The 26,862-nt window shown below is 52.6% G+C and overlaps 1 protein-coding gene across 3 annotated transcripts in view; it reads left to right on the top strand.

Moving 5' to 3' along the window:
- The window catches only part of TTC7B (tetratricopeptide repeat domain 7B), a 279,640-nt gene that overhangs the window by 29,088 nt on the left and 223,690 nt on the right, over positions 1-26,862 (top strand). For all 3 annotated transcript variants that reach the window (XM_055538917.1, XM_055538916.1, XM_055538918.1), the window contains exons 2-3: positions 549-703; positions 5,794-5,962. In XM_055538917.1, coding sequence (XP_055394892.1) covers positions 549-703; positions 5,794-5,962 — 324 coding nt within the window. The remainder of the gene's footprint in view (positions 1-548; positions 704-5,793; positions 5,963-26,862) is intronic.

Here is a 26,862-nt window from a genome sequence, read left to right as displayed (position 1 = left end):
GTGTTCAGGTCATTTTCATACAAACTTGTTTTAAAGTGTTGCGTACACAAGACATTCTACCAGTTCATGTCCACATATAAGGCTATAGATCACAAAAGAGCTAGAAGATTTCACTGCATTGTCTTTGGAAAATAGAGTATTGGGTCTTGTGTGTCTTGGTAAGATTGTACTGAATAAATCATAAGACAACTTTGTGTTTCCTACTGATCTTGAGCTCTCTCCATGTTAACATGTATCCGTCTTTTGGTTGGATGGCATCACCGAGTCGATGGACATGAGTCTGAGCAAACTCCGGGAGGTGGTGATGGACAGGGAGGCCTGGGGCGCTGCAGTCCATGGGGGTCACAAAGAGTCAGACACGACTGAGCGACTGAGCAGCAACAGCAAATCTTTCTAGAGCAGCAAATACAGGACGAGGAATGAGTGCTTGAGCTGCATCCTCCGGAAGCTTCTTTACTAATTAAGAGGACTCACTGTGAGATGGTCCCTGAGACTCCCCGCACGCAGACCGCCCTCGCCCCATTCACCCTCTTCTGTGTTCTTCGTAGATGACATGGCAGAGCTCCTCCTCGGGGAGGCCAAGCTGGAGCAGTACCTGAAGGAACACCCCCTGCGGCAGGGCGCCAGCCCCCGAGGCCCCCGGCCCCAGCTGACGGAGGTCCGCAAGCATCTGACTGCCGCCCTGGACCGAGGGAACCTCAAGGTACCGGGCCCTGGGGGCGGGGGGCCGGGCCGGGGAGGGGCCCGTGGCCCGGGAGGGCGTCTGACACGCGGCGTGGGAGCCGCTCTGCCCCGCCGTGCTTCCCTTCTCGGGAGGGGACTCGGCGCGGGGCTTCCAGACCAGCAGCTTCTCTTCCAGGAGAGCCCCCGAGGCCACGTTCTCCTGAGAAATGGCACTGCTGTCCCCAGGGGTCTGGAATGAAGCTGCCAGGTGCGGCCCGGAGCTCAGCCTGGCTTTGTCCCACCGACAGCGGAGGAGCTAGTCCCGCGGTTCCTTAGCGCACGATCCCCGCCCGAAGTCTGCAGCCCAGCGCCCCGGGCGGCCGGGCCGAGCTGTGGGGGACCCGGCGGGAGCCCCCTCTGCCCGCCCCCTAGTGCTTGAGGGGCTGCCCTGCGTTCATCCGCCCCGTCTCTGGGTCTTGTCTGCGTCCCCTCTCACGAGGCTCTCCTGTTGGAAGCCTTTCATCTCGCCTCATCCCCGGCCCCCTTCCCCAGCCCAGCCTGCCCTGCGGTGAGCGTTTACACCTCTGACTTCTTTCCTTCTTCCTTTCTCCCTTCCTGCACTTCCCTTCAGGTTTAGGGACTCTTGTCTCCATGTTGGTTGTTCTTCACGAAGGTGGTTCTGGTGACTCCGGTGGGTCTAGTGACTCTGGTGGGTCTAGTTAGAGGGAACCGTGCAGGCACTCAGGTGTCTTTCCAGGAGTGGGGGTGCGCCTGCTGCTGCGGGCGGGGTGGGGGCCCCTAACTAGGCTCTGTCCCACTTCCAACCCCCCTCATTTCGTCTGGAAAACTTTTTGTTTCACCGGTCCTCTTCATCCCTCACAATCCAGTGTGACAGCAGAATATTGAATTTCAACTTAGATTTCTGAGTTTGCTTTCCAGCGTGGAGTCATAGGCTATGTGATCTTGGGTAGCTGTTTAACCTCTTTGAGCTTCACATTTCTCTACTGTAAGCCCACTTAGCTCAAGTTGTTTTGAGTTTCAGGTGTACAAATTCTTTGACAATTGAATAGCTCTAGATACATGTCAGTTTTTGCTATTTTCCTGGTTCTGCCTATACAATTTTCCTCCCATTGCCAAAAGTGGGGCTTCCCCAATGGTTCAGCAGATAAAGAATCTGCCTGCCATGCTGGAGACACTGAAAACGCAGGTTTGATCTCTGGGACAGGAAGATGCCCCTGGAGCAGGAAATGGCAGCCCACTGCAGTATTCTAAGTGGGAAAATCCCAGGGACAGAGGAAGCTGTGCAGGGAAAATCCCATGGGCTGCAGTCCAAGGGTCACAGAGAGCCCGACACGACCGAGCGTGAGCACAAGAGCCTTGTAGAGTGCTCCAGAGTTGCCTTGCTACCGTGTGGGCAGACCGCCCCACTCCCACTGGCCCGTGTGAAATTTCCCCCTCCGCTTTACCTCAAGGTCCAGGGTCTCCTTCCTGGGACCTGGGGAAAGCCCTGTGCAGACACGTTCTTGTTCAGTCACTCAGTCATGTCCGACTCTTTGCGACCCTGTGGACTGCAGCACGCCAGGCCTCCCTGTCCTTCCCTGTCTCCCAGAGTTTGCCCACATTCACGTCCACTGAATCAGTGATGCCATCCAGCAACCTCATAGGTGCCCATGAAACACAAGTGCACCGAGGCTGGAGAGACTAGAGCAGGGGGCAGCATGGGGGCAAAAATCTGAACAAGTAGCTGGCGGCCTGGCCTCTGACTCAAGTTGAGGAAGTTGCGCTCGTCTGGGGCTGGGCGGTGGGCCCAAGGCTGGGGCTGCTCCCCGGTCCCCCGCCTGGGGCCTGGGCCGAGACATCTCCTCCGCACTCGCCCAGCAAGCCTCTCCAGGATGCAGCTCCCTACTGTGCCTCCATCCCTGGGACATTCCTCAAGCTCCTGCATGGTGGACGTTTGGCCTTCAAGTTTGTTAACATTTTTTAAATCGAAAGCATTTTTTCTTGCAGTAGAATATAAATAACATAAAATTTATCATTATAACCATTTCTTAGCATATAGTTCACTGGCTTCATTTTTTATTTTGTTAAAGATTTTCTTTTTTAATTTTTTTGATGTGGCCCACTTTTAATGTCTTTATTGAATTTGTTACCATATTGTTTCAATTTCATGTTTTGGTTTTTTGGCCGCCAGGCATGTGGGGTCTTAGGTCACCTAACAGGGATCGAACCTGCGCCCCCTGCTCTGGAGGGCAAAGTCTTAACCACTGGACTGCCAGGGATGTCCCAGTTCAGTGGTTTTGAAAGTGAAAGTGAAGTCACTAAGTCGTGTCCGACTCTTTGAGAACCCGTGGACTGTGGCCACCAGGCTCCTCTGTTCATGGGATTCTCCAGGCAAGAATACTGGAGCAGTTTTCCATTTCCTTCTCCAGGGGGATCTTCCTGACCCAGGGATCGAACCGGGTCTCCCGCATTGGAGGCAGACGCTTTAACCTCTGAGCCACCAGGGAAGCCAGTGGTTTAAGTGTGTTCATATCCTCATCCTTCCATCACTTCCATCCCACCATCACCTCATCCACCACCACCCATCCTTCTAACCTTTTCATCACCCCAAGCTGAAGCTCTGGACTCAGCAAACAGTGCTTCCCCTCTCTTCCCCCTTCAGTTTGCTTTCCAGCCTGTGGTTCTCAGTTCCAGGGAGAGAGAGAGGACACAGCAGAACCCCTGGGAAGCCTTTCCACTGTACCCAGGGCTGCCCTGTCCCCGTCTCCTGCTGGAGAACTCCGCAGTGGATGCTTTTTTCACAGCTCTTTTTCTGTTTTCTCTAGTCTGCTTTGATTTCTTTCTGTTTCCAAATATAATTCTCATGTGTGCATTGGTGTCACTGGCTTGGGCCACTCTTAAAACCCCTTTGCTCCCTTCAGTCTCTCTGTCTGCCCTGTGTCCTTTCCAGCGCTGCCCCTGCGCCCTTTCAAGGACTTCCTGAAAGTCGACCACCTTGGCTTCGCCACGCTCTGGCCAGTGACCTGTGTATCGCCCACCCCATCCCAGCCATAGATTACGGATAGTGGCGCTTCGTGGTGTGCGTCCGTCAGCTGAAAACTTCAGCCTTATATGGCTGGGGTTCCAAGGAGGATGCCTAGGAGAGGCTGATAGATCTGTTTCCTTACATAGACGGCTAGGTCGCCTCTCCTCTCCCCAGGGACAAGTAGGGGTGGGGAAGGGCCCAGGATGAGGCTGGCACACGGGTGGGCCAGGAAGCCAGCCTCTCCGATGGGGAGGAGGACAAGCCCATCAGAGGACAGCTCGAATGTGCACCCTCTGGCGGGACCTGGTCAGTCCCCATAAGCAGCTGGAATGGCTCAGCTAGAAAAGCTTGTCCCTGGAAGGAAAGCGAGTCTGGTTCTTACGCCAGTTTAGAAAGCCTCCCTCCTCGGCTGCTTGGGCTACACCTGGTGGCACAGCCCAGCGCTGTGTGCCCAACCCACCAGGGCGTCCACGGGCCGCCCACCAGGCTGTCCACGGGGCCGCCCACCAGGGCGTCCACGGGGCCGCCCACCAGGGTGTCCACGGGGCCGCCCACCAGGGTGTCCACGGGGCCGCCTTTGTTGAGACAGGTGCTTCTGTGTTTTGTTCATAACACACTCCTTCCATCCTTGGCCCAGCCTGAGGCCTGAGGGGAGTTTGTTTTACAGCAGCTTTATTGAAACATAATTCACATGCCTTAGAATCATTGTTCAGATTTGATGGAGAAATCAGAAGCTTTAGAGACAAGCAAAAGTTAAAAGAATTCAGCACCACCAAACCAGCTTTACAACAAATGCTAAAGAAACTTCTCTAAGCAGGAGACACCAGAGAAGGAAAAGACCTACATAAACCCCCCAAAATTAAGAAAATGGTAATAGGATCATATATATCAATAATTACCTTAAATATAAATGGATTAAATGCACAAACCAAAAGACAGAGACTGGCTGGGCAGATGAAAACATGTGCATGCATGCACTTCCACTTACCACATCACTCTGCTTAACACCCCAAAGTGTATGTAATTATTTTATATTTTTAGGTTAATCATGTTTGCATTATGGCTTGCAATTGTAATGATCCTTTTTTTGTCTGGGTATTGATTGTGAAAACTGATAAACATCTTCTACTATTGCAAAAAAATAAAGTGTGCAATTTAATGGTTTTTAGTCGAGTCACTAAAAAGAATCTGCCTGCAGTGCAGGAGACCCTTGTTTGATTCCTGGTTGGGGAGATCCGCTGGAGAAGGGATAGGCTACCCACTCCAGTATTCTTGGGCTTCCCTGGTGGCTCACCTGGTAAAGAATCTGCCTGCAATGCGGGAGACCTGGTTTCAATCTTTGGGTTGGGAAGATCCGCTGGAGAAAGGGTAGGCTACCCACTCCAGTATTCTGACCTGGAGAATTCCATGGACTGTATAGACCATGGAGTCGCAAAGAGTGGGACACGACTGACTTTCACTTCACTTTCACAGTAGTCACAGGCAATTCTAGAACCTTTTCATCACCCCAGAAAGGAGCCTGTAACCAGCAGCAGGCACCGCCTCTGCGCGCACCCTCCCAGCCCTGGGCGGCACTTGTCTGCTTTCAGCCTCGGTAGATCTGACCACCCTGGCTAGTATCTGCAGCCTGCGCGGCTGGCTTTTTTGCTTGGCGTCATGCGTCTGAGGCTTGCCTGTGTGGCGGCAGGGATCAGAACTCCGTTCCTGATGATGTCGGAGTGATACTCCCGGGGGTGGCTGCTGCTGCTGCTAAGTCGCTTCAGGCGTGTCCGACTCTGTGCGACCCCATAGACGGCAGCCCACCAGGCTCCCCCGTCCCTGGGATTCTCCAGGCAAGAGCACTGGAGTGGGTTGCCATGTCCTTCTCCAATGCATGCAGTGAAAAGTGAAAGGGAAGTCGCTCAGTCGTGTCCGACTCTCAGGGGAGAGACCACCTTTTGCCGCCCAGCAGCGGCTGGGCCAGGCGCCGCTCCCGCCCCGGGGCCATGTGGACGGCGCGGCCGGGACGTTCCCACGGCCGTCTGGGAGTGGAGAGCCGCAGGCCCGAGGGGAGTGTCAGGCGTGTATCTGAGGACAGTGTTTCTTTTCTCTCCTCTTCCCTCCAGTCAGAATTCCTACAGGAGTCCAGTCTGGTCCTGGCCAAGCTGCACTACGTGGAAGGAGACTATGAAGGCGCGCTCAGCCTCTACGCCCGGGCGGGCCTGGAGGACTGGCCGCTGACGGGCGTGCCCCCGTACCGGCTGCGCATGGCCGCGGAGGCCTACGCCACCCAAGGTGAGGCCGCGCGCGTCCCGCGGGCGGAGCCCCGGCTCTCGCTGCCTGGGGGCTCTTCCTGGCGCCCGCGGTGTGACCCCGGGCCCTGGGCGTCATCCCCGGCCGCTCCTGGCGAGGCAGCTGGGGTTGCCCCACGGCAGGCTCAGGGCCATGCTAAGCCCTGCGACGTGGTGTTTCCTCAGAACTGCAGCTCCTCGGTTGGCCTTGCAGGAGAGGAATTTCAGTCAAGTTTCCTGATAATTTATCTGTGACTTAAGCAGGGACCATTCTTGGTGGCTCAGCTGGTAAAGAATCCTCCTGCAATGCAGGAGACCTGAGTTCAATCCCTGGGTTGGGAAGATCCTCTGGAGAAGGGAAAGGCTGCCCACTCCAGTCTTGTGGCCTGGAGAATTCCATGGACTAAATAGTCCATGGGGTCGCAAAGAGTTGGACATGACTGAGCAACTTTCACTTCACAGCATATAAACAGGATTTCCCCACTAGCTCAGCAGTAAAGAATCTACCTGCCAAGAGGGAGACCCGGATTTGATCTCTGGTTGGGAAGATCTCCTGGAGGAGGGCATGGCAACCCACTCCAGTGTGTTTGCCTGGAGAATCCCATGGACAGAGGAGCCTGGGGGGCTACGGTCCATAGGGTCACAACGAATCGGACACGACTGAGTGACTCAGCATGCTGGGTTAATTAAGCCTCAGCGGTTGGCACTTACCTGGGGGCTTGGCGGCTCAGGGCGTAGAAGGGGGAAGTGCTGCCCTGTTTGCCGCAGAGGACGCTATGATCTGATCTGAGGGAGCTCCGTCCCATGGGGAGGAAAAGGACAAGAAGGCAGGACACGCACGCTGTCTGACCTTTCCAAGCTGTCACTTCCTCATCTGTGAAATGGGTATAATCACAACCACTTCATAGAGTTCTGAGGACAAAGTCACATAATATATGTAAAGCACTTACTAAATGATGTTTTGAAATGTTAGCCCCAAACAAAACAGCAAATGGGAAAAGCCAGGCCTGGGTAACAGCTTTTCAAAGGAAAGATGACTGTGGGCCAGCAGGGCCAGGAAGGCTTCCTGGAGGAAGAGGTGTACTTAGTGGGCCTCTAAAGGCCTCGGTAAGGAGACCCTCTGAAGCTGCCCCTCCCCTTCCTGCCACACCGTGGCCACACAGAGGCCCGGGTCCCAGGCGGCCTCCCCCTCTGGAGCAGCAGTGAGCTGGCCACTTGTGTGCAGCCACTGTCCGCCTCGGTTGCCCGGTGCAGGGCTGACCCAGCCGCAGCATGCCCACTTGAGAGCTCTGTGGCCGGGCAGCATAGTCACCCTGTTCCCCGGGAGCCTTGCTCCAGGACATTTAGATCCCTCTAGTTAATCTCTGCGTCCCCGGGGGCCGTCACTCCGATGGGGTGCTGGGGCTGACAGTCCTGCGAGGCCGTCTCAGCGGTTCCGAGGGTCTGCGCCACACGGCCGCCCTCCTCTGCCTGCTGCTCTCCCAGCACCTCACATGCCCTGGGCTGTGGGAGTGTGTGTGTGTGTTGGGGGGGGGAGTGTGTGTGTGGGAGTGTGTGTGTGTGTGTTGGGGGGGGGAGTGTGTGTGTGTGTGGGAGTGTGTGTGTGTGTGGGAGAGTGTGTGTGTGTGGGAGTGTGTGTGTGTGGGAGTGTGTGTGTGTGTGTGTGGGAGTGTGTGTGTGTGTGGGAGTGTGTGTGTGTGGGAATGCGTGTGTGTGGGAATGCGTGTGTGGGAATGCGTGTGTGTGTGGGAGTGCGTGTGTGTGTGGGAGTGCACGCGTGTGTGTGTGTGTGGGAGTGTGTGTGTGTGTGGGAGTGCGAGTGTGTGTGGGAGTGCGTGTGTGTGTGTGTGAGAGATCTGGGTGCAGCAAGAGCAAGGCGTCGTGGATGGCCTGGGGCCTGCGGGCTTGTAGCCAGGGGCTGGTTTGCCCGCTGGGGGCGGCGGGGCTCTGAGGGGTGCTTTAGCCCCGAAAGCTCGGGTCCGGAATTGGGCTCTGCCTCAGCCTGGTGGGGTAGACTGTGCTGCCAGCTTAGTCTCATGGCTGCCACCCAAGCGGGCAAGGAGGGCCACAGCTCGAGACGGGCCCTGGGTGGTGTGTGACGGCGGCAGCCCCAGCACGACTCCGGGGACACGCCAGCCGGCTCGCGGGAGGAGGGAGATGCTGTCCTTCCTTCACCAGAGTGAGCCCAGGCGGGAGTCCCCGGCAGGGGCCCCTCGGGCGGGTGGGCACCGGCCCACGCCCCTCCCTCTGCCGCCTGCAGGCTGCTGCCCACGTGGACTGAGCCGCACACTTTCACAGGTCACCTCCCCTCTTCCAGGGGCCCTGAGGTCTGACTCGACCCGGGGTCTCAGCCAGAGCTGGGAATGTCCCTGAACTCCACATCTGCTGGGGCAGCCGTGGCCGGGAGCGGTTCCCCTTGACTGGGTAACGTTAGCCTTGGCTCGTGGGGACTCGGAAACCCACATGTGCAGTTACAAGCACCTCCTCTGGGAGGTGAGTTAATCCTCCACACCCCTAATATACAGATGAAGGAAACGCAGTGGGGTTAGGTCACTAGGAATGACGTTGGTGCCTACTGCGTGCCAGGCGCTGTGACTCTTGTTTGGGCATCTCAGCCAAGCCTCACCACCACCTGTGGGACGGACACGACTCTTTCCGTTTCACGGATGAGCACACTGAGGCCCAGGGAGGTTGGCTATGCTGCCTGGGGTCCTACAGCCGGGACTCAGCCTCAGCCCCTGCTCCTCCGCTGAGTGTCGGGAGCGGGGCAGACTGCGGGGTGCTCAGCTCCCGAGTCCATGTTCTCAGCCACTCTGTTCCCCTGGCGTGTGGGTGGGCGTCTGCTCGGGCCAGTGAGGCTTCCGCAGGCAGGAAGTGTGCAGGCCCCTGGAGAACCCCTGGTTTGCACCCACACCCCTCCTCCCGGCCCCCCCTCAGGTGCCCCTCACTGCTCACCCTGCCCCAGGCTCCTGCCTGGAAGCCCCAGCCTGCAGGCTCACCCTTTCCGTCTTCTCCGAGGCCCCCCAGTGCTCACCCATTCAGAGTCTGCCGCATTTGACAGTATCGTGGCACAGGAGGTTAGAATCGCCTGAACACCATATTGGAACCAGCTGTACTGTTTCAGGCCCTCCCGCCATCTGTGAATTCCACTCAAGGAAGAAATGTTTTGCTCGAGTGCTGTCCTCAGAACCCAGCATGGTGTCTGGTCCATAGTGCTGTTGAACATGAAAGTGTTATTTGCTCAGTCACATCCAGCTCTTTGCAACCCATGGGCTTCTGGTGGCACAGACCACCCACCAGGTTCCTCTGTCCATGGGATTCTCCAGGCAAGAATGCTGGAGTGAATAATCATTCCCTTCTCCAGGGAATCTTCCCCAACCAGGGATTGAACCCACATCTCCTGCATTACAGGCAGATTCTTTACCAACTGAGATGCTCAATTATTGATTGAAACTGATGGAAGTTCCCTTGCTCAGATTTCTACTGGGCAGGTTGCCCATCATGTAATTCAGGTGATTCTGGGCGCCTCTGCGCCTGGCTGTGATGGTCAGATGCATTTTCTTTGCCCAGTGCTAACACAGTGAGCACATCTTGCTCGTTCAGACTCAGCCGCTGCCTGTTATGAGGAATACCTGTAAGAGCATGCCGGCATCGTGTGTGACAGAGCCTGGCATGGGTCCTTCCCCAAAGGTTATACAGTTCACTTCATTTCCATTATCAGGGAGCCTCCATGTGGATCTCAGCTCCCCTCCAGCCCCCCAACTCCTTCCTCCTCTGTCTGAAACCTCAGAAGACAAGCAGAGAATGAGAATAAGAGACACGCAAGAACTCTTCAGCTTCTGGTAGAAGTGGGTGAATCCAGTGTAGAGGTCCTTGCTCTGAGTACAGATTGAGGTACCACCTGAAATCTCCAAGACACCGAGTGGCCCAGATGTTCTTTTCCCAAGTGGGGAGGCTTGGGAACAGTGAACTCGTGGCACCATCTATTTTGGGACTTAGATCTGCTGGACATCGGCTAACTTTCTGCAGCTAGGGCAGCGGGGGCGGTAAGTGGCTTGTCTTCCGAGAGATGGCCTCTATCAATAGCGAGGCTCGTGCCCTGCTGCAGTAGAGAGCACAGGTGCACTGGCCCCAGTGAGGGCGGCCCGTGACAGCCCTGCGGCGGGCCGCGGCTCAGGCTGGCGGGCGGCTGCTCTGCGAGGCTGCTGCTCCGCCGCGCGCCTAGGGCGCAGCCTCGTCCGTGCGACTGACGACCCCAGGGGCGGCGGCCCGTGGCAGCCCTGGAACGGGAAAGGAGAGAGCTCTGGGTGAGCAGGAGTGACACCCGCCAGTCCGCCGCTGAGAAGCTCCCACAGGGCCACAGCCAGCAGGCGTGTGGGAGAAAGGAGAGACCGGGACGTGCGAGCCTCTCGTTGGGTGTGTCCCTCAGACGTTGGGTGTGTCTCTGACCCAGGCAGGACCTGCAGGAGGGTGCAGACAGAGGAGCCTGTGCGGAGTGAACACCCCCGCGGAGGGAGACGGGAGCCTGGAAACAGCCGCGTGGGGTTCAACTTCTTTTCAGAATGCGGCGGACTGACCCCCAGATACAAACGGGGCCCTCACAGCCCTCTCTCATACACACGTGTTACCTTGCAGTGGAGGAGACGGTGCCAGAGAGGGCAAGGGACTCACAGGCAGGGCCAGGGAGGGGAGCTGGTCCTCGGTAGGAGGCTTGTCGGGCTGAGTGCCGGCTGTGGCCAGGTGGTGGTGGTGGTGTGGTCGCTCAGTCGTGTCCGACTCTTCGTGACCGCATGGACTGTCCGTGGGATCCTCCAGGCCGGAACACTGGAGTGGGTTGCCGTTTCCTTCTCCGGGGGATCTTCCCGACCCAGGGATCGAGCCTGGGTCTCCTGCGTTGGCAGGCGGGTTCTGTACCCCTGAGCCACCGGCGCCCAGCTGGAGAACGCGGCTACAAAGCCGGGAGCTACGTGGCGCCTCCTCTGCTTTCTGTATGCCTCCTTTCTTCATGGGTTTGGAATGGCTCTCTGACCGGCTGGCTCAGAGTTTGGGGTTTTGGAGGCAGACTTCCAGGTTTGATCTCTAGCTTTGTCACTTACTAGCTTTAGGGTCTTGTGCAAATTACTTTCACCTCACTGGGGCCCCTTTTTTTCATTTATAAAATGGAGGTGATAATGGTTTCTACATTACAGGGTGGTTGTAGGGAATGAGTGAACACATGTAAAGCACTTAGCACCCTGCCTGGCAGATCAACAAAGATTAGCTAGTTTTGTTCTTATGTATCCACTTAGTTTAAACCCAAATGGACAGATCTCTTCGGCAGCCTCCGGGAACATCCAGCTGTGGGAAGAGGGGAGAGGCGCTTGTAGGGTGCCTGCTTTGTGTGGCCTAGGGTTTGGCTCCGGATGTGGGAGAGCAAGCGAGTCTGGAGACCTGGAGCAGTGCTCAGGGGGGAAAATCTGCTGATGGTGTCTGAGGGCGCAGGTGCCAGGGGCCTGGGACGCGGGGAGTGGACCCCTAACAGGATTGCCTGCTGGGGGCGCCAAGTCAGAGTTCATGCTTCACGTCACCAGCCTCGCCCAGGGCTGACCCGGAAGGTTAGAGGTCTTTAAAGCTGCACCCGCATTCATGGTTTTATCACAAAGCACTGTTCACGTGGGGATGGGTCCTTTGATTCAAGCAGCCTTCCTTTAAGAGCCAAGAACAATTCAGCTCATTCCCACATAGCTGTCTTCAGAAGGGACGTGCTGAACACACTGGCTGATAAGAGACAGCAGAGGAGGAGAAAACGTCTCTTCTGGGCCCCAGGGAGGAGGGCGTGTCCCTTCCCACCAGACCTCCCCTCCTGGGTGGAGGCCCCGCCTTCTCTGGAGTCTGCAGACCTTGTGGGCCTCTCCCTCTGCAGAAGTGCAGTGTGATGAGCACAGCTTTGTGGAGGTGGTAACAGAATTACAGACCAGCCTCCCCTCGGAAAAGATCCTGATGCTGGGAAAGACTGAAGGCAAAAGGAGAAAGAGGCAGCAGAGGATTAGATGGTTAGATAGCAACACCGACTCAGTGGACGTGAATCTGAGCAAACTCCAGGAGATAATGAAGGACGGGTGCCTGGCATTCCCTAGTCCGTGCGTGGGGTTGCAAAGAGTCAGACACAACTTAGTGACTCAACAACAACAACACCCCCTTGGGAATGTTACCCCTTCCTCACGTGAGACTGGCCCGCTGTACCTGAGCATCCTGTCCTGGGGTGCAGCGTCAAGATGGAAAAAGATGCTTGCCTGTCGGAGGCAGCGCCCAGGGCCGTCAACACAAACCTTTAAACATGGAAAGTCAGTCATGTCTGACTCCTTGCGACCCCACGGACTGTAACCCACCAGGCTCCTCTGTCCATGGGATTCTCCAGGCAGGAATACTGGAGTGGGTTGCCATGCCCTCCTCCAGGGGGTCTTCCCCACCCAGGGGTTGAATCCAGGTCTCCTGCACTGCAGGTGGATTCCTTACCATCTGGGCCCCCGGGGAAAAGCGATGGGACAGCTGCTGGGACAGGCGGTGCGGAGGGGCTGGCCTGGAGGCCGGGGGTCCGTGTCACCCACTCTGTCTGCCCAGCCGGCCGCTCAGCAGACTCAGTGAGTGAGCGTGCTTTGCTCACAGAGTGCCGACCTGAGTCGGCAACTACAACATCCCAGAAGGCAGAGCCCTGCGATGGACACGTGCAGAGGGTAAACCGGGGCTTCAGACTCCTGTGAAGTTCTGCCGGGAGCCGTAGGGCAGGGCCTCCCAGCTGCTGGTGAAAGACCCACCTCAGTCTGCCTGTGGCGGCGGCGGGCCTCAGGGCTTGAAGCCAGGGCTGCCTTCTCTCCACCGCCCAGCACGTCTTTCCCGTGCTGTTTCCCTTCCCGCGCCAGACTCTGCTCCTCTTGGGCAGTCTCGGAAGTCTCAGCCAGGTTCTCACTGGGTCCTGCCGGCCCCGCCTGGGTCACCCTTGCACCCTCGACGCTGTTCCGGTGGCCAGTGGCGTGCCCTGGAGCCAGCTCAGGACCCTCGGGAAGGCCGTGATGAAGAGGGTGGGCCCTGCAGGGCACTGGGGCGGGGTGTCCCCCAGGCGGCTCAGCAGTGGCCCCTCTGAGGATGAGCCTTTTTCTCATCAAAGAGCCGGGCCCCTTATGGCGTTGTCTCCTGGAGGCGATCCCTACAGGGGAAGAGGGGAGCGACAGCTGGAAGGGAGCCAGGTGTCATGGGCTCCCCTGGGGGCTCAGACGGTAGATAATCCGCCTGCAATGCGGGAGACCTGGGTTCCATCCCTGGGTTGGGTAGACCCCCTAGAGGATGGCATGGCAACCTACTCTGGTATTCTTGCCTGGAGAATCCCATGGACAGAGGAGCCTAGCGGGCTACAGTCCATGGGGTCGCACAGTCAGACGTGATTCAGTGACTTAGTCCTTTGCAGGCGACTGCTCTGTGACAGTCACTGTGGCTGGAGGTGGCCCTGGGACCAGACCACACAGGCAGCCTGCAGGGATGGTGGAGGGCTCAGAGGGGAAGAAGGACTGGACTCTGCTGGGTTCCGGGTTAGAGCCAGAGCCAGGCGGTGGGAAGCCCATTATTCCCATATCTCGAGACCTTTCTCACAGCCACAGCCATCTCAGACTCCTGCTGCCTTGAGAGGTGGGCGTTCCTGTTGGGTTAGCGCTTACTGAGCCCTCCCACCTGAGAATCCCATGTCAGAGGAGCCTGGTGGGCTACAGTCCATGGGGTCGTGAAGAGTGGGACACGACTGAGTGACTCACACCTTCACTTTCCCAAGAGCCAGGCGAGCTGTCTGCAGGCCTCCCCACTTGAGGGTGCTGCATCTTGAGAACAGTCCTGTGCTGTAGGGGTGGTGTTCTCTGCAGAGATGGCTGAAAGCTCGCATTTCAGAGGTGAGGTGGGATTCAAATCCAGGCCCGGGGACTCTGGAGCCCAGACTATTTCTGCTGTCTCGAGCCGCCTTTCAGTTGGATTAGGGAGGTCACCGAGGGAACTCTGGTGTCAGACACCTGCTCACCCTTGATGCTGCTCTGCAATTCTTCAGCAATTTAATCAAAGTCCCACTTTTCTTACCTACACAATGGAAATAGTGGTACTTTGACACAAATCCTGAGAAGAATGAATGAGACACAACGAGGAAAAGCTCTGACATATGTAGACCTGAGTCAACAGGTCTGACCCCAGGTATCCTGCGATGGGCTCTGCCCTCCCCTCGGCCCTGCCTGTCATGGGGGTGATGCTTCTGTCTTGAGGCTGACCTTCTGCCTCTTCCCCAGGATTTCACTTTATTATTCCGCTTAGTACAGACAAGACACATTGTATAAAAATAAGAAATACAGACCAGTCAAAAGAAAGTTAAAATGCCCATCACCCTGTCCCCCCAGAGCCGCCTTTGCTGACATTTGAGTGTTTCCTTCCAGATCGTCTCCATACACATCCGTGTGGCCTTTTTTCTTTTGTAAAGTGAGGTTCTATCACATATGCTGCTTTGGGACCTGCTGCCACTGTGGCAGCAGATGCATTTCTGCAGTGTCTTAGCAGCGGTGCCGCATTTCATTCTATGGATGAGCTATAATGTATTTAATTGAAAAGGCCTCTATTTTTGGCCGTGTGGGCTGTTTTCAGCTTTTCTCAGCTACATGTGAGGCTGTGACCAACGCCCTCTCAGCCTGGTTGCTGCGCTCGTTCTTAACGGTTTCCCTGGGAGAGGTTTCTAGAAGTGGGGTTTCTGGGTCAGGAGAGGAGTATTTCCAGACTGTCCTGCAGAACAGCCGTACCTGTGTGCTTTCTACCTGCGCTGTGTGGGACCAGCTGCCTTTCATTCCGACCTTTGACCTGAAAATGAACATTTATTCTTCACTTGTATGTTGGGTATAGGCTATTTGGAAAATTAAGAAAAATATAAAGCAGAAAATAAAACCAGTCATCTTACTGCTACTTGAGTTAGTTAATAATGATGTATTTTTAAAAGATATATAGACAGATATTTATATCTATCTTTAAATAAGTCTGATTTACGTGCCGTGCTGTGCTAAGTTGCTTCAGTCATGTCTGACTCTGCGACCCCATGGACTGTATCCTGCCAGGCCCCTCTGTCCATGGGCTTCTCCAGGCGAGAATACTGGAGTGGGGTGCCGTGCCCGCTTCCGGGACATCTTCCCGACCCAGGGATGGAAGCCGCATCTCTTAGGTCTCCTGCACTGAGAGGCAGGCTCTTGGCCACGAGTGCAACCCAGGGAGCCCATGAAACTTATAAATATATTCATATTTTGCACACAATTAGGATTGTGTTATATATAGTTTTCTGCTTTTTTCACTGTATGTATATACGTGTGTACACGACAGTTATTTTCCATGTCATTAAATATTTTTGAAACCAGTTTTTAAAGGCTGCACAGTGGTGTATATGCCTTATGCATATTTTTGAACCAACTGCCTGTGGAACACCTGCGTTGTTTCAGTTTTTCATATTACAAATATGCTCTACAGCTTTCTAGAAAAATAACTTTATTGAGATGTAATTTACATCCCATAAAGTCCAACCTTTTATAGTGTACACTTCAGTGGTTCAGAGTTGTGTAACAATCACCACGGTCAATTTGAGAACATTTTCATCACCCCAGAAGAAATCAGTGCTCGGTAGCGGTCACGTCCATTATCTGATCAATCGCCGCCCCCCAGGCGTGTGCTGTGCTTACTCACCCAGTCGTGCCCGACTCTCTGTGACCCCGTGGACTGTAGCCCACCAGGCTTCTCTGTCCATGGGATTCTCCAGGCAAGAAGACTGGAGTGCGTTGCCATGCCCTTCCCAATGGGATCTTCCTGACCTAGAAATCGAACCGGGATCTCCAGCATTGCAGGCGGATTCTTTACCAGCTGAGCTACCAGGGAACTCCCCCGCCCCCAGGCATAGTCAGTCACTAAGCTGCTTTTTCTCGATAGATTTGCCTATTCTAGACATTTTAGATAAACGGAACATCGTAACGTGATGTTTTGTGTCTTGCTTTTTCACTTGGCATGTTTCCAGGGTTCTCACATGTTATAGCATGTATCATTCCTTTTTATGGCCGAATAATACTCCATTGTATAAATATGCCACATTTACATTTGTTAATCCAGGCAGAGTTGATGGACGTGAGGTTGCTCCTACTTTCTAGCTGTTATTAATAATACTGCTATGAACATTTGTGCACCAAATTTGGGGTAGGTACATGTGTTCATTGCTCTTGGGTATATACTTAGGAGTGAAATTACTGGGTCATGTGATCAGATCAGATCAGATCAGTCGCTCAGTCGTGTCCGACTCTTTGTGACCCCATGAATCACAGCACGCCAGGCCTCCCTGTCCATCACCAACTCCCGGAGTTCAATGAGACTCACGTCCATCAAGTCAGTGATGCCATCCAGCCATCTCATCCTCTGTTGTCCCCTTCTCCTCCTGCCCCCAATCCCTCCCAGCATCAGAGTCTTTTCCACTGAGTCAACTCTTCGCATGAGGTGGCCAAAGTACTGCAGTTTCAGCTTTAGCATCATTCCTTCCAAAGAAATCCCAGGGCTGATCTCCTTCAGAATGGACTGGTTGGATCTCCTTGCAGTCCAAGGGACTCTCAAGAGTCTTCTCCAACACCACAGTTCAAAAGCATCAATTTTTCGGCACTCAGCCTTCTTCACAGTCCAACTCTCACATCCATACACGACCACAGGAAAAACCATAGCCTTGACTAGAAGGACCTTTGTTGGCAAAGTAATGTCTCTGCTTTTGAATATGCTATCTAGGTTGGTCATAACTTTCCTTCCAAGGAGTAAGCATCTTTTAATTTCATGGCTGCACTCACCATCTGCAGTGATTTTGGAGCCCAGAAAAATAAAGTCTGACACTGTTTCCACTGTTTCTCCATCTATTTCCCATGAAGTGGTGGGACCAGATGCCATGATCTTTGTTTTCTGAATGTTGAGCTTTAAGCCAACTTTTTCTCTCTCCACTTTCACTTTCCTCAAGAGGCTTTTTAGTTCCTCTTCACTTTCTGCCATAAGGGTGGTGTCATCTGCATATCTGAGGTTATTGATATTTCTCCTGGCAATCTTGATTCCAGCTTGTGCTTCTTCCAGCCCAGTGTTTCTCATGATGTACTCTGCATATAAGTTAAATAAACACGGTGACAATATACAGCCTTGACGAACTCCTTTTCCTATTTGGAACCAGTCTGTTGGTCCATGTCCACTTCTAAATGTTGCTTCCTGACCTGCATACAAATTTCTCAAGAGGCAGATCAGGTGGTCTGGTATTCCCATCTCTTTCAGAATTTTCCACAGTTTATTGTGATCCACACAGTCAAAGGCTTTGGCATAGTCAATAAAGCAGAAATAGATGCTTTTCTGGAACTCTCTTGCTTTTTCCATGATCCAGCGGATGTTGGCAATTTGATCTCTGGTTCCTCTGCCTTTTCTAAAACCAGCTTGAACATCAGGAAGTTCATGGTTCACGTATTGCTGAAGCCTGGCTTGGAGAGTTTTGAGCATGACTTTACTAGCATGTGAGATGAGTGCAATTGTGTGGTAGTTTGAGCATTCTTTGGCGTTGCCTTTCTTTGGGATTGGAATGAAAACTGCCCTTTTCCAGTCCTGTGGCCACTGCTGAGTTTTCCAAATTTGCTGGCATATTGAGTGCAGCACTTTCACAGCATCATCTTTCAGGATTTGGAATAGCTCAACTGGAATTCCATCACCTCCACTAGCTTTGTTCGTAGTGATGCTTTCTAAGGCCCACTTGACTTCACATTCCAGGATGTCTGGCTCTAGGTCAGTGATCACACCATCGTGATTATCTGGGTCGTGAAGATCTTTTTTGTACAGTTCTTCTGTGTATTCTTGCCATCTCTTCTTAATATCTCCTGCTTCTGTTAGGTCCATACCATTTCTGTCCTTTATCGAGCTTATCTTTGCATGAAATGTTCCTTTGGTATCTCTGATTTTCTTGAAGAGATCCCTAGTCTTTCCCATTCTGTTGTTTTCCTCTATTTCTTTGCATTGATCGCTGAAGAAGGCTTTCTTATCTCTTCTTGCTATTCTTTGGAACTCTGAATTCAGATGCTTATATCTTTCCTTTTCTCCTTTGCTTTTCGCTTCTCTTCTTTTTACAGCTATTTGTAAGGCCTCCCCAGACAGCCATTTTGCTTTTTTGCATTTCTTTTCTATGGGAATGGTCTGGATCCCTGTCTCCTGTACAGTGTCATGAACCTCATTCCATAGTTCATCAGGCAGTCTATCTATCAGATCTAGGCCCTTAAATCTATTTCTCACTTCCACTGTATAATCATAAGGGATTTGATTTAGGTCATACCTGAATGGTCTAGTGGTTTTCCCTACTTTCTTCAATTTCAGTCTGAATTTGGCAATAAGGAGTTCATGGTCTGAGCCACAGTCAGCTCCTGGTCTTGTTTTTGCTGACTGTATAGAGCTTCTCCATCTTTGGCTGCAAAGAATATAATCAATCTGATTTTGGTGTTGACCATCTGGTGATGTCCATGTATAGAGTCTTCTCTTGTGTTGTTGGAAGAGGGTGTTTGTTATGACCAGTGCCTTTTCTTGGCAAAACTCTATTAGTCTTTGTCCTGCTTCATCCCGTATTCCAAGGCCAAATTTGTGATAACTCTGTGTTTAACTTTTTTGAGGAACTGTAAACTATTTTCCAAAGAGAGCTGTATTACTCTGAAACGTGCTAGTTTCTCCACATCCTTGTCAACACTTTATCTGCTCTTTTGATTACAGTTGTCCTGGTGTGTAGGTGAAGTGGTATCTCATTGTGGTTTTTGTTTCCCTAACGACTAATGATGTTGAATAATTTTCTTGTTCTTATTGGCCATTTGTGTATCTTTTTTGGAAAAATATCTTTTTAGATCCTGTGTCCATCTTAAAAGCGGGCAATCTGTTTTATTACTGAGCGGTAACAGCTCTTATACAGTCTAGACACAAGTCCCTGCACGTCTATAGGGTTTTAAGGTGTTTTCTCCCATTCTGTAGGTTATCTGTTTACCTTCTTGATGGTGCCCTTTGAAATATAAAAGTTTAAGTTTTGATTCATTTTAGTTTCTCTATTTTTTTCTCTCTTGCCTCTTTTGTGCTTTTGGTGTTGTATCTGTTGACTAATCACTGTCACAAAAAATTTTTTTAATTTAAAAAGAGTTTTACAGTTTTAACTCTTACATCTAGGTCTGTGTTCTACTTTGAGTTTATTTTTGTATATAGTGTGAGGTAGGGGCCTGACTTCATTCTTTTCTCTGTGGTTATTCTCGCACTATGTTGAGACTATTTTTTTCCCATTGAATTGTTTTGATGTCTTTGTTGAATTCAATTGAATATAAATGCCAAGGTTTATTTCTGGATTCTCAGTCCCATTGCATTTGTCTGTATGTCTACATTTATGCCAGCACTATCCTGTCTTTATTACGTAGCTCTGTAGTAAGTTTTAAGGTTGGGAAGTATGAGTCCTCCAACTTTGTTATTCTTCCCAAGATTGTTTTGGCTTTTCTGGGTCCCTTATATTTCCATATAAATTTTAGACTCAAATAGTCAATTACCTTGGGGAAAAAAAGCTTGCTGGGAATTTGATAAAGATTATGTTGAATTTGGTAAGGATTATGTTGAATCTGTAGATTGATTTGAGGAATATTGCCATCTTAACAATATTAGGTCTTCCAGTCCATGAACATGGAATGTCGTCTTTAATTTCTTTCAAAAATGTTTTTTAGTTTTTGGTGTACAAGCCTTATTCCTTTTTTAAATTTATTCCCAAGTCTTATTCTTTTGGACGCTATCATAAGTGGAATTGTTTTCTTAGTTTAAGTTTCAGAATGTTCATTGCTAGTGTATAGAATATACAACCGACTCTTGTATATTGATCTTTTATTCTATAACCTTGCTGTACTCATTTATTAGCTCATAATTTTTATGGATTCTTTAGGCTTTGCCATAAATATGTCATCTGTAAATAGGGTATTTTTACTTCTTGCTTTCCAATCTGAATGCCTTTCATTTATTTCTTATTGCCAAACTGCATTAGCTGGAACCTCTAGTACAGTGTTGAATAGAAGTGACCAGAGCAGAGATTTTTGTCATAGGGTGAAAGCTTTCAGTCTTCACAAGTAAGTACAGTGTTAGCTGTGGGTTTTTCATAAATGGTCTTTACCAGGTTGAAGAACTATTTCCAGCTTGTGGAGTGTCTTTATTATAAAGGGGTGTTAGATTTTGTCAGATGCTTTTTCTACTGAAATAACTGTGTGATCTTTTGCGCCTTATTCTTCTACTGTGCTGTATGCTCACTCCGTCGCGTCCGACTTTGATCTACAGCCCACCAGACTCCTCTGTCCACGGGATTTTTCAGGCAAGAATACTGGAGTGGGTTGCCATTTTTCTCCTCCAGGGAATCTTCCAGACCCAGAGATCGAATGTGTGTTTCCTGCATTGCAGGCAGATCTTTACTTGATGAACCATCAGGGAAGCCATTCTTCTGTTAGGCTGGATTATATTGATTGATTTTTGTGTGTTAAAGCCAATCGTGCATTCCTGGAATAAGTCCCACTTGGTCATAATATATAATCCTTTTTATATGTTGCTGGATTTGGTGCACTAACGTTTTGTTGAGGATTTTTAATCTATATTCATAATGGTGTAGTTTTCTTGGGATGTCTGTCTGGTTTTGTTATGAAGATAATACGGGTGCTATAGAGTGAACTGTGGAGTGTTACCTACTCTTCTTTTTGGAGGAGTTTGTGAAGGATTGGTGTTGATTCTACTTTAAACGTTTGGCAGAATTCCCCAGTAAGCCGGCTGAGCCCAGGCTTTTCTTCATAGGATGTTTTTTGATTACTGATTCAATCTCTTGATACTCTATTGTTTTAATAGACTTTAATAGCCTTTCCTTGTTCTTCACTTGCTTCTTCATGGCATCTTTTCATTGGAGCCCTGAGCTTCTGATCATGCAAACAATCCTGGTCAGAAAAGAATGCTCTTCAGCCAGTTATCATTTTCAGGGTGGATGCCTGTGGAATAGTCTCTATTTTCTTCTACAATAATATCTTGAGTAACCTGGATAGACTTAGATGTCGTCATACTGAGTGAAGTAAGTCAGACAGAGAAGGAGAGATATTGTATGACATCCCTTATATGGATAATATAAAAAGATATTATACAAATGAACTTATTTACAAAAGAGAAACAGACTCACAGACTTAGAGAACAAACTTAATGGTTGCTGGGGGAAGACTGGGGGGATGGGCTAATTAGGGAGTTTGGGATGGACATGTACACACTGCGGTATTTAAATGGATAACCAACAAGGTGATACTGCAGAGCACAGGGAACTCTGCTCAATGGTACATGGCGGCCTGGATAGGAGAGGAGTTTGGGGAGCATGGACATGTATCGGTATGGCTGAGTCCCTCTGCTCGCCACCTGAAACTACCAAAGCATTGTTAATCAGCTAAACTCCAATATAAAATGTTATAAGAGAATAATCGTAACACCGCGAGTAGCTGCTCACCCATGTTACAGAGTGAACTCAGTACATGTGGTAGCCATCAGAAGCAGGACTACCTGTATTTGCAATTGATTAGCAAAGTCACCCTGGTGGATGGGTCCTAGTTTTTCCTGCTAGGAGGCTGTCAGCCACTGTCAGGTAAGCAGGAGGAATGACTTCATTAAGTTCATGAGCAAGAAAGAGTTTTCTGGCAAATAGTGGAAAACAGATTAGAAGGAATTAAAGCTTATGAGGAAGGAGAATGGTTGGAGAGGTAAGCTGGCTTTGGGTTCTGCATTTCAGGGGGCTTGACTTCTGGAGGCTGTTTCCAGGTGGCAAGAGGAAGGAGGAGCCGCCTCAGGCAGCACCTTTGACAGCAACCATACGTCTTCAGTTGTTCCCGCTGCAGCCAGACAGACCTTTCCTCTGCGGTTCCTTCTGGGTCCCACCCAGCAGCCCACCTTCTCCACTCTTTAACTCCACCTCATCCCGTGATTCTTTCCAGCCCTGGGATGTTCGTGCCTTCCTGTTGTTGCAGAACTTGGGGATGCCATGCCATTCTGTTTGGCTTCTCATCCATTTCATCACTTAGGCAGACAGTTCCATACATTAGATCTCCTTTACTTGAAAGAACTAGAGTTGACTCCTTTGTCCTAGCGGACAGACAGTGCAAAAACCAGAATTTAAGTAGGCCATGGAGATGGTATGTATGCTGTGTGGTTGAGGAAGGAATCGAGGTGACTGTGAGATTTTTGGCTTAGCTCTCTGGGCAGGTAATGCTGCTGTTCAACCAGGTGAGGATCACAGAGGAGCCGCCAGTCTTCCTAGGAGGGTGGGGTGAAGATACGGGGGTGCAGGTGAGCACCGTGCTACCTCTGTGACTACAAGGGGGTGCTGTGCAGGGACCCATCCTCATTCTGGGGCTGCTGCTGTCAGCAGGAGGGTTTCCAGGCTTTCGGTTTGTTGGTCAGGGTCTGAGGACAGGCTGTGTGTACACTTGGTTTCAACCCAGGAGTGGCTGAATCTCGTTTGGGGGACCACCAAGTGAGGCAGGCAGGCAGTCCAACATGTAACAGGGGAGCTGAACCTCAGGCAGAGTGCCTGCCAGGGCTCAGCTCACAGAGGGAGAAGGGACGCAGGTGACAGACAGCCTTCCCCTGGGTTTGACCTAAAGCACTTGAGCATTTGTACATCTGTGGCAGATTTAATCCTTAAGTAGGTCGAAGTTAAAATGTGATGAAGGCTGTACGCAGTCCAAGGTTGAATGTACCACAGAAAAACATGCTGCGGGCGTCGGGAGTAGACAGCACTCCCCCCCTCCCCATTGTTCCCTTTTCCTTCCTGTTGAAGCTCCAGCTCTGGATGAGCTCTGCTGACCGGGACGAGTCTAGGCCGGGCGTGCATTTTCCCGGTCCTGGAGGCTCTGGCCGGTCTGGCCTGGGTGGGTCCAGGCCGTGCTCCGTCCCACCCACACTCTGCTCCCCTGCCTGCCTGCCTCACCTCTGCCGGGCTCCTTCCCACCTCCGCTTGGCTTCCCCCTCCAGCCTGGAGTCTCCCTCGCTGACAACCTCTCCAGCACCATCATCCACTCGAGCCCTCTCCTTCCTCCAGTTCCACCTCTATTTCTAGTGAACACCATCCAGCTTGGCATTCCGTTTTCGTTTAATTATCACATCTGTCACGTGCCTCTCTCAGACTATGACTGCATGATTAATGAACTCACTCAACCAGCAAATATGCGAGTGCCTGCTCTGGGGTGGGCTCTGGGCTGGGCCAGGTCTAGGTTGCTGGCTGAAGACCCCAGCATGTGAACCAGGGTACGTGCTTGCCACACAGGAGTACGTGTGCTGGGATGGTTCTCTACACAACTCCCCTGGCATCCACGCTATCTATCTTCTATAGACAAATGCCACCTAAGTAACAAAAATTTCTTAAGCAGGAGTGCAGTGTTTTTAGTGTGTTCTGAAATGCTCTCCATTTTAAAAGAAAATAGATTTTGGTCTGGGTCTGCTATAAGACACATAACCTTGTCTCTAACTCCTCTTCTACCCATGCTCACCTTCAGGTGGAATCATCTCAGTTTGTAACCTGTCTTTCAGTTTGTTGGGCTCTGAAGACCCCATCTCCCAAAGCCCGTTTTTTGGAACCCAGGGACTCTTTGGGCCTCCTTAATGCAGACTTCTCCCCTGCAGCGCGTGCCAGTTGCTGTATTTTTCATTCTTGGGATTTGGGTCCTTATTTCTAGGATCCCCTTGAGGCTAGCCAGGTTCTAAAAGATCACGTGGTCCAGGCTTCCATTTAGTATTTTAAAACCCGGACTCCTGACTCCTAGCAGAGCGCTCATGCCGCCACAGCCCATCCCTTGGCTTCCATCATTTCCAGGCCCTGTCTGGTGTTCATTTTCTTCCCCCAAATGTTCCTGATGCTTTGGGAATGAAAAAAGCGTCCGTATTTGGAAAGCTCAGCGCTCTCTGGGGGCGGGAGCAGAGCACAGACTGTACTGTGGAGAGGAAGGTGTCAGAGCTGGCTCTGCGGGCTCCCCACCCCAACCCCCTGGGACGAGCGCAGCAGAGGAAGCTGCGCTGGACCCTGGCTGGACCCCCTGCCCAGTCCCTTGCCTCGACCCATGAGCCAGAGACCTGTGTCTGCCCTTCAGGGCACGGTGCAACCTTGCAAGACAGGAAGAGGAACGCGGGTTTGTTAAGCTCGTACTAAGAGCCAGGTTCTGGAGTAACAGTAGTCAGTTATTAGTAATTACAGCATGTTTAGGAGCTTCCCAGGTGGCTTCAGTGGTCAAGAATACGCCTGCGAATGCAGGGGCTGTGGGTTCGATCCCTGGGTGAGGAAGATCCCTGGAGGAGGAAATGGCAACCCACTCCAGGATTCTTGCCTGGAGAATCCCACGGACAGAGGAGCCTGGCGGGTTACAGTCCGTGGGATCGCAGAGAGTCAGAGATGACGGAGAACGCACGCACAGCATTCTTAAAAAACCTTCCAGCCACCCTCCGCACACCTGCCCCCAAAACCCTTACACCTTACGCGGTGCCGCCCCAGTTAAGAGGACTACAAGGCGGACCCTCTGCTTCAGCGCCAGTTCTTTCCCCGCTTGCCGTTAGGCGCTTGCCTTATGGACCGGCCGGAACATCGTTTGTGCAGGCCGCCCAGGAGCAGAGACGCCGCCCCGAGCGAGGCCGCCTTCTCCCGGGCGCCGGGAGCGGCCCCCAGGCCTGGTCGGAGGTTGCAGGGCGTCCTGGAGAACAGCCCGCGCCCTGAACAGCGGGGGCTACACTCGGGCTTCTGACCGAACAGCTTTCTTGGGCGCCGTGGCCACGTGAGGGCCTCGGAACTCGACGTCAGGCGCGGCAGCGGGTGCCTGAGGCGCAGTCGCGGCGCGAGGCGGGCCCCTCACGCCCCGGCGTCGGCCGTTCTCCCCGCCGCCGCCAGGGGGCGCGGAGCCGCGTGCGCCGGGACTCGCGCATGCGCGGGCCCCTCACGGCGGGGCGACGGGCGGTTCTCCCGCCGCCGCCAGGGGGCGCGGGGCCGCGCCCGCCGAGGCCGCGCATGCGCGGAGTCGCCGCGGCCTCGCCGCCGCGCGGGGGGTTCTGGGTCCTGCACGCGCTCGCCGGCCGCCTCTACTATCCTCGGATCGGCGGGCTTCCCGCGGGCTCCGGGGCCGCTCCTCGGGACCGTGCCTCGTGTGGGCGATTCCCCCGGGTCTCGGCCATCCTCGCCGGCCTCGGGGTCCGTCCTCCGCCGCTCTCTGCGGTCTCACGTTCACAGGGAGCCCCGCAGGGGGCTCGGCAAGTTAAACAGGGGTGCAGGCACCCCTGGGAAAGAGCGCGGAGTTGCGGGAGTGCGTTCTGGGCGGGGAGGGTTAGCAGAAGTGGACAGACCCCAGCTCTTCAGGACTGGAAGCCCCTGGTGATAAGGACGCCCACGGAGCATTGTCTTAGTCTTTCCCCTGAGGTGAACACGTCTGGAGGTGGCAGAACCCGAACCAGATCTGTAGGGGTGGGGTCGAGCTGGTGACGGGCCTTCTAGGTGTCCTGCAGCCAGAGCCCGGCCTGTCACACTGGAGGGAGGCCCTTCCTGCCTGGCAGGAGGGTTCTGCTCCTGTGGGGCCGATGCCCGCGCCTGTGAACTCGCCCAGCCAGTGCTGTGTGACCTGGGGCAGATGATGCACCCTCTCTGAGCCCGGGCCTCCCAGGTGCTAGTGGTGAGAAGGAAAATCTGCCTCCTAATGCAGGAGACAGGAGACTCAGGTTGGACCCCTGGGTTGGGAAGATCCTCTGGAATAGGCATGGCAACCAGCTGCAGTATTCTTGCCTGGAGAATCCCATGGACAGAGGAGCCTGGAGGGCTACAGTCCTTGGGGTCGCAAAGAGTCAACGCAACTGAGCACACACACACTCTGAGCCTGCAGAGTAAGGAGAGAGAAGATAGGGGTGGAGAGAAGATAGGGGTTCAGTTTTTCCCCGTCAGAAGCTGCTGCTTATTTTTTTGAAGTCGAGATCTCTTCAGGGGCAGTGAGAAAACAGTTAAGTAGAAAACTATGCGAGAGTGGAGGGAAGTGGGCGCAAAGTGGGGGTCTGGGGGTCCTTGCGGAATGGTTTTGTCCATGTGCAAGCTCCAGAAAATGTGGGAGCACGGGTGTGAGAACGGGGGAGCCGTGAGGCCGTGTCCTGCTGCGGACCTGCCCTCTGAGCTGTCGGGAGCTGTTTATCCTGCCGTGGTGCTCCCTCAGGACTCCTCCCACCTAGAATTAATGATTCTGCGAGTCCTGGGAGGCTGGATGCCACACATCTCAGGTTGCAAGTCAAAGCTTCCTGTTTATATTTAGATGGTGTAAGAAGAGTAAGAGCCCTTTTATTGCTGCTGACCCATATTCATATTTCATGTTGTGTTGATCGACTCCTCATTGGTTCTTATTTGGGGAACAAACAGAGACTTAAGGAGCCCAAAGAAAGTTTGGGGCTTAGTTGAAGGTACACTGAGGTACTCATACTTAGTTCTTCTGATACCATGTCTGGCTCAGTCACTGTACTTTTTACCTTGTGGTGGAAATGTCTCCTCCATCCTAGTGATGGGGCTTCTCAAGGGAGAGGACCAGGTCCCGCTCTGTGAAGCCCAGCTGTGGTGCCTAGAGAGAACCCGTGGGATGGAGAAAGGGAAGGCTCAGCAGTTCACTGGCCACTCGGGTTCCTTGCTGTCATTAGGGCTACGCTTTGTGCTGTAGGGATCCCCTGAGGAGGACGAGTCCACTCTTCTTAGGAAAGAAACTGGAACCAAGACCAGAGGTTTAAGTTGCATCATGTATTAACAATGGAGGAGGAAATGGCAACCCACTCCAGTATTCTTGCCTGGGAAAT

The sequence above is a fragment of the Bubalus kerabau genome, chromosome 10, assembly GCF_029407905.1.
Source record: "Bubalus kerabau isolate K-KA32 ecotype Philippines breed swamp buffalo chromosome 10, PCC_UOA_SB_1v2, whole genome shotgun sequence".
In the NCBI taxonomy this organism is placed as follows: Eukaryota; Metazoa; Chordata; class Mammalia; order Artiodactyla; family Bovidae; genus Bubalus; species Bubalus kerabau.
The sequence above is the reverse complement of the archived record's forward strand: the minus strand, read 5'-3'. Positions and strand labels throughout refer to the sequence as shown.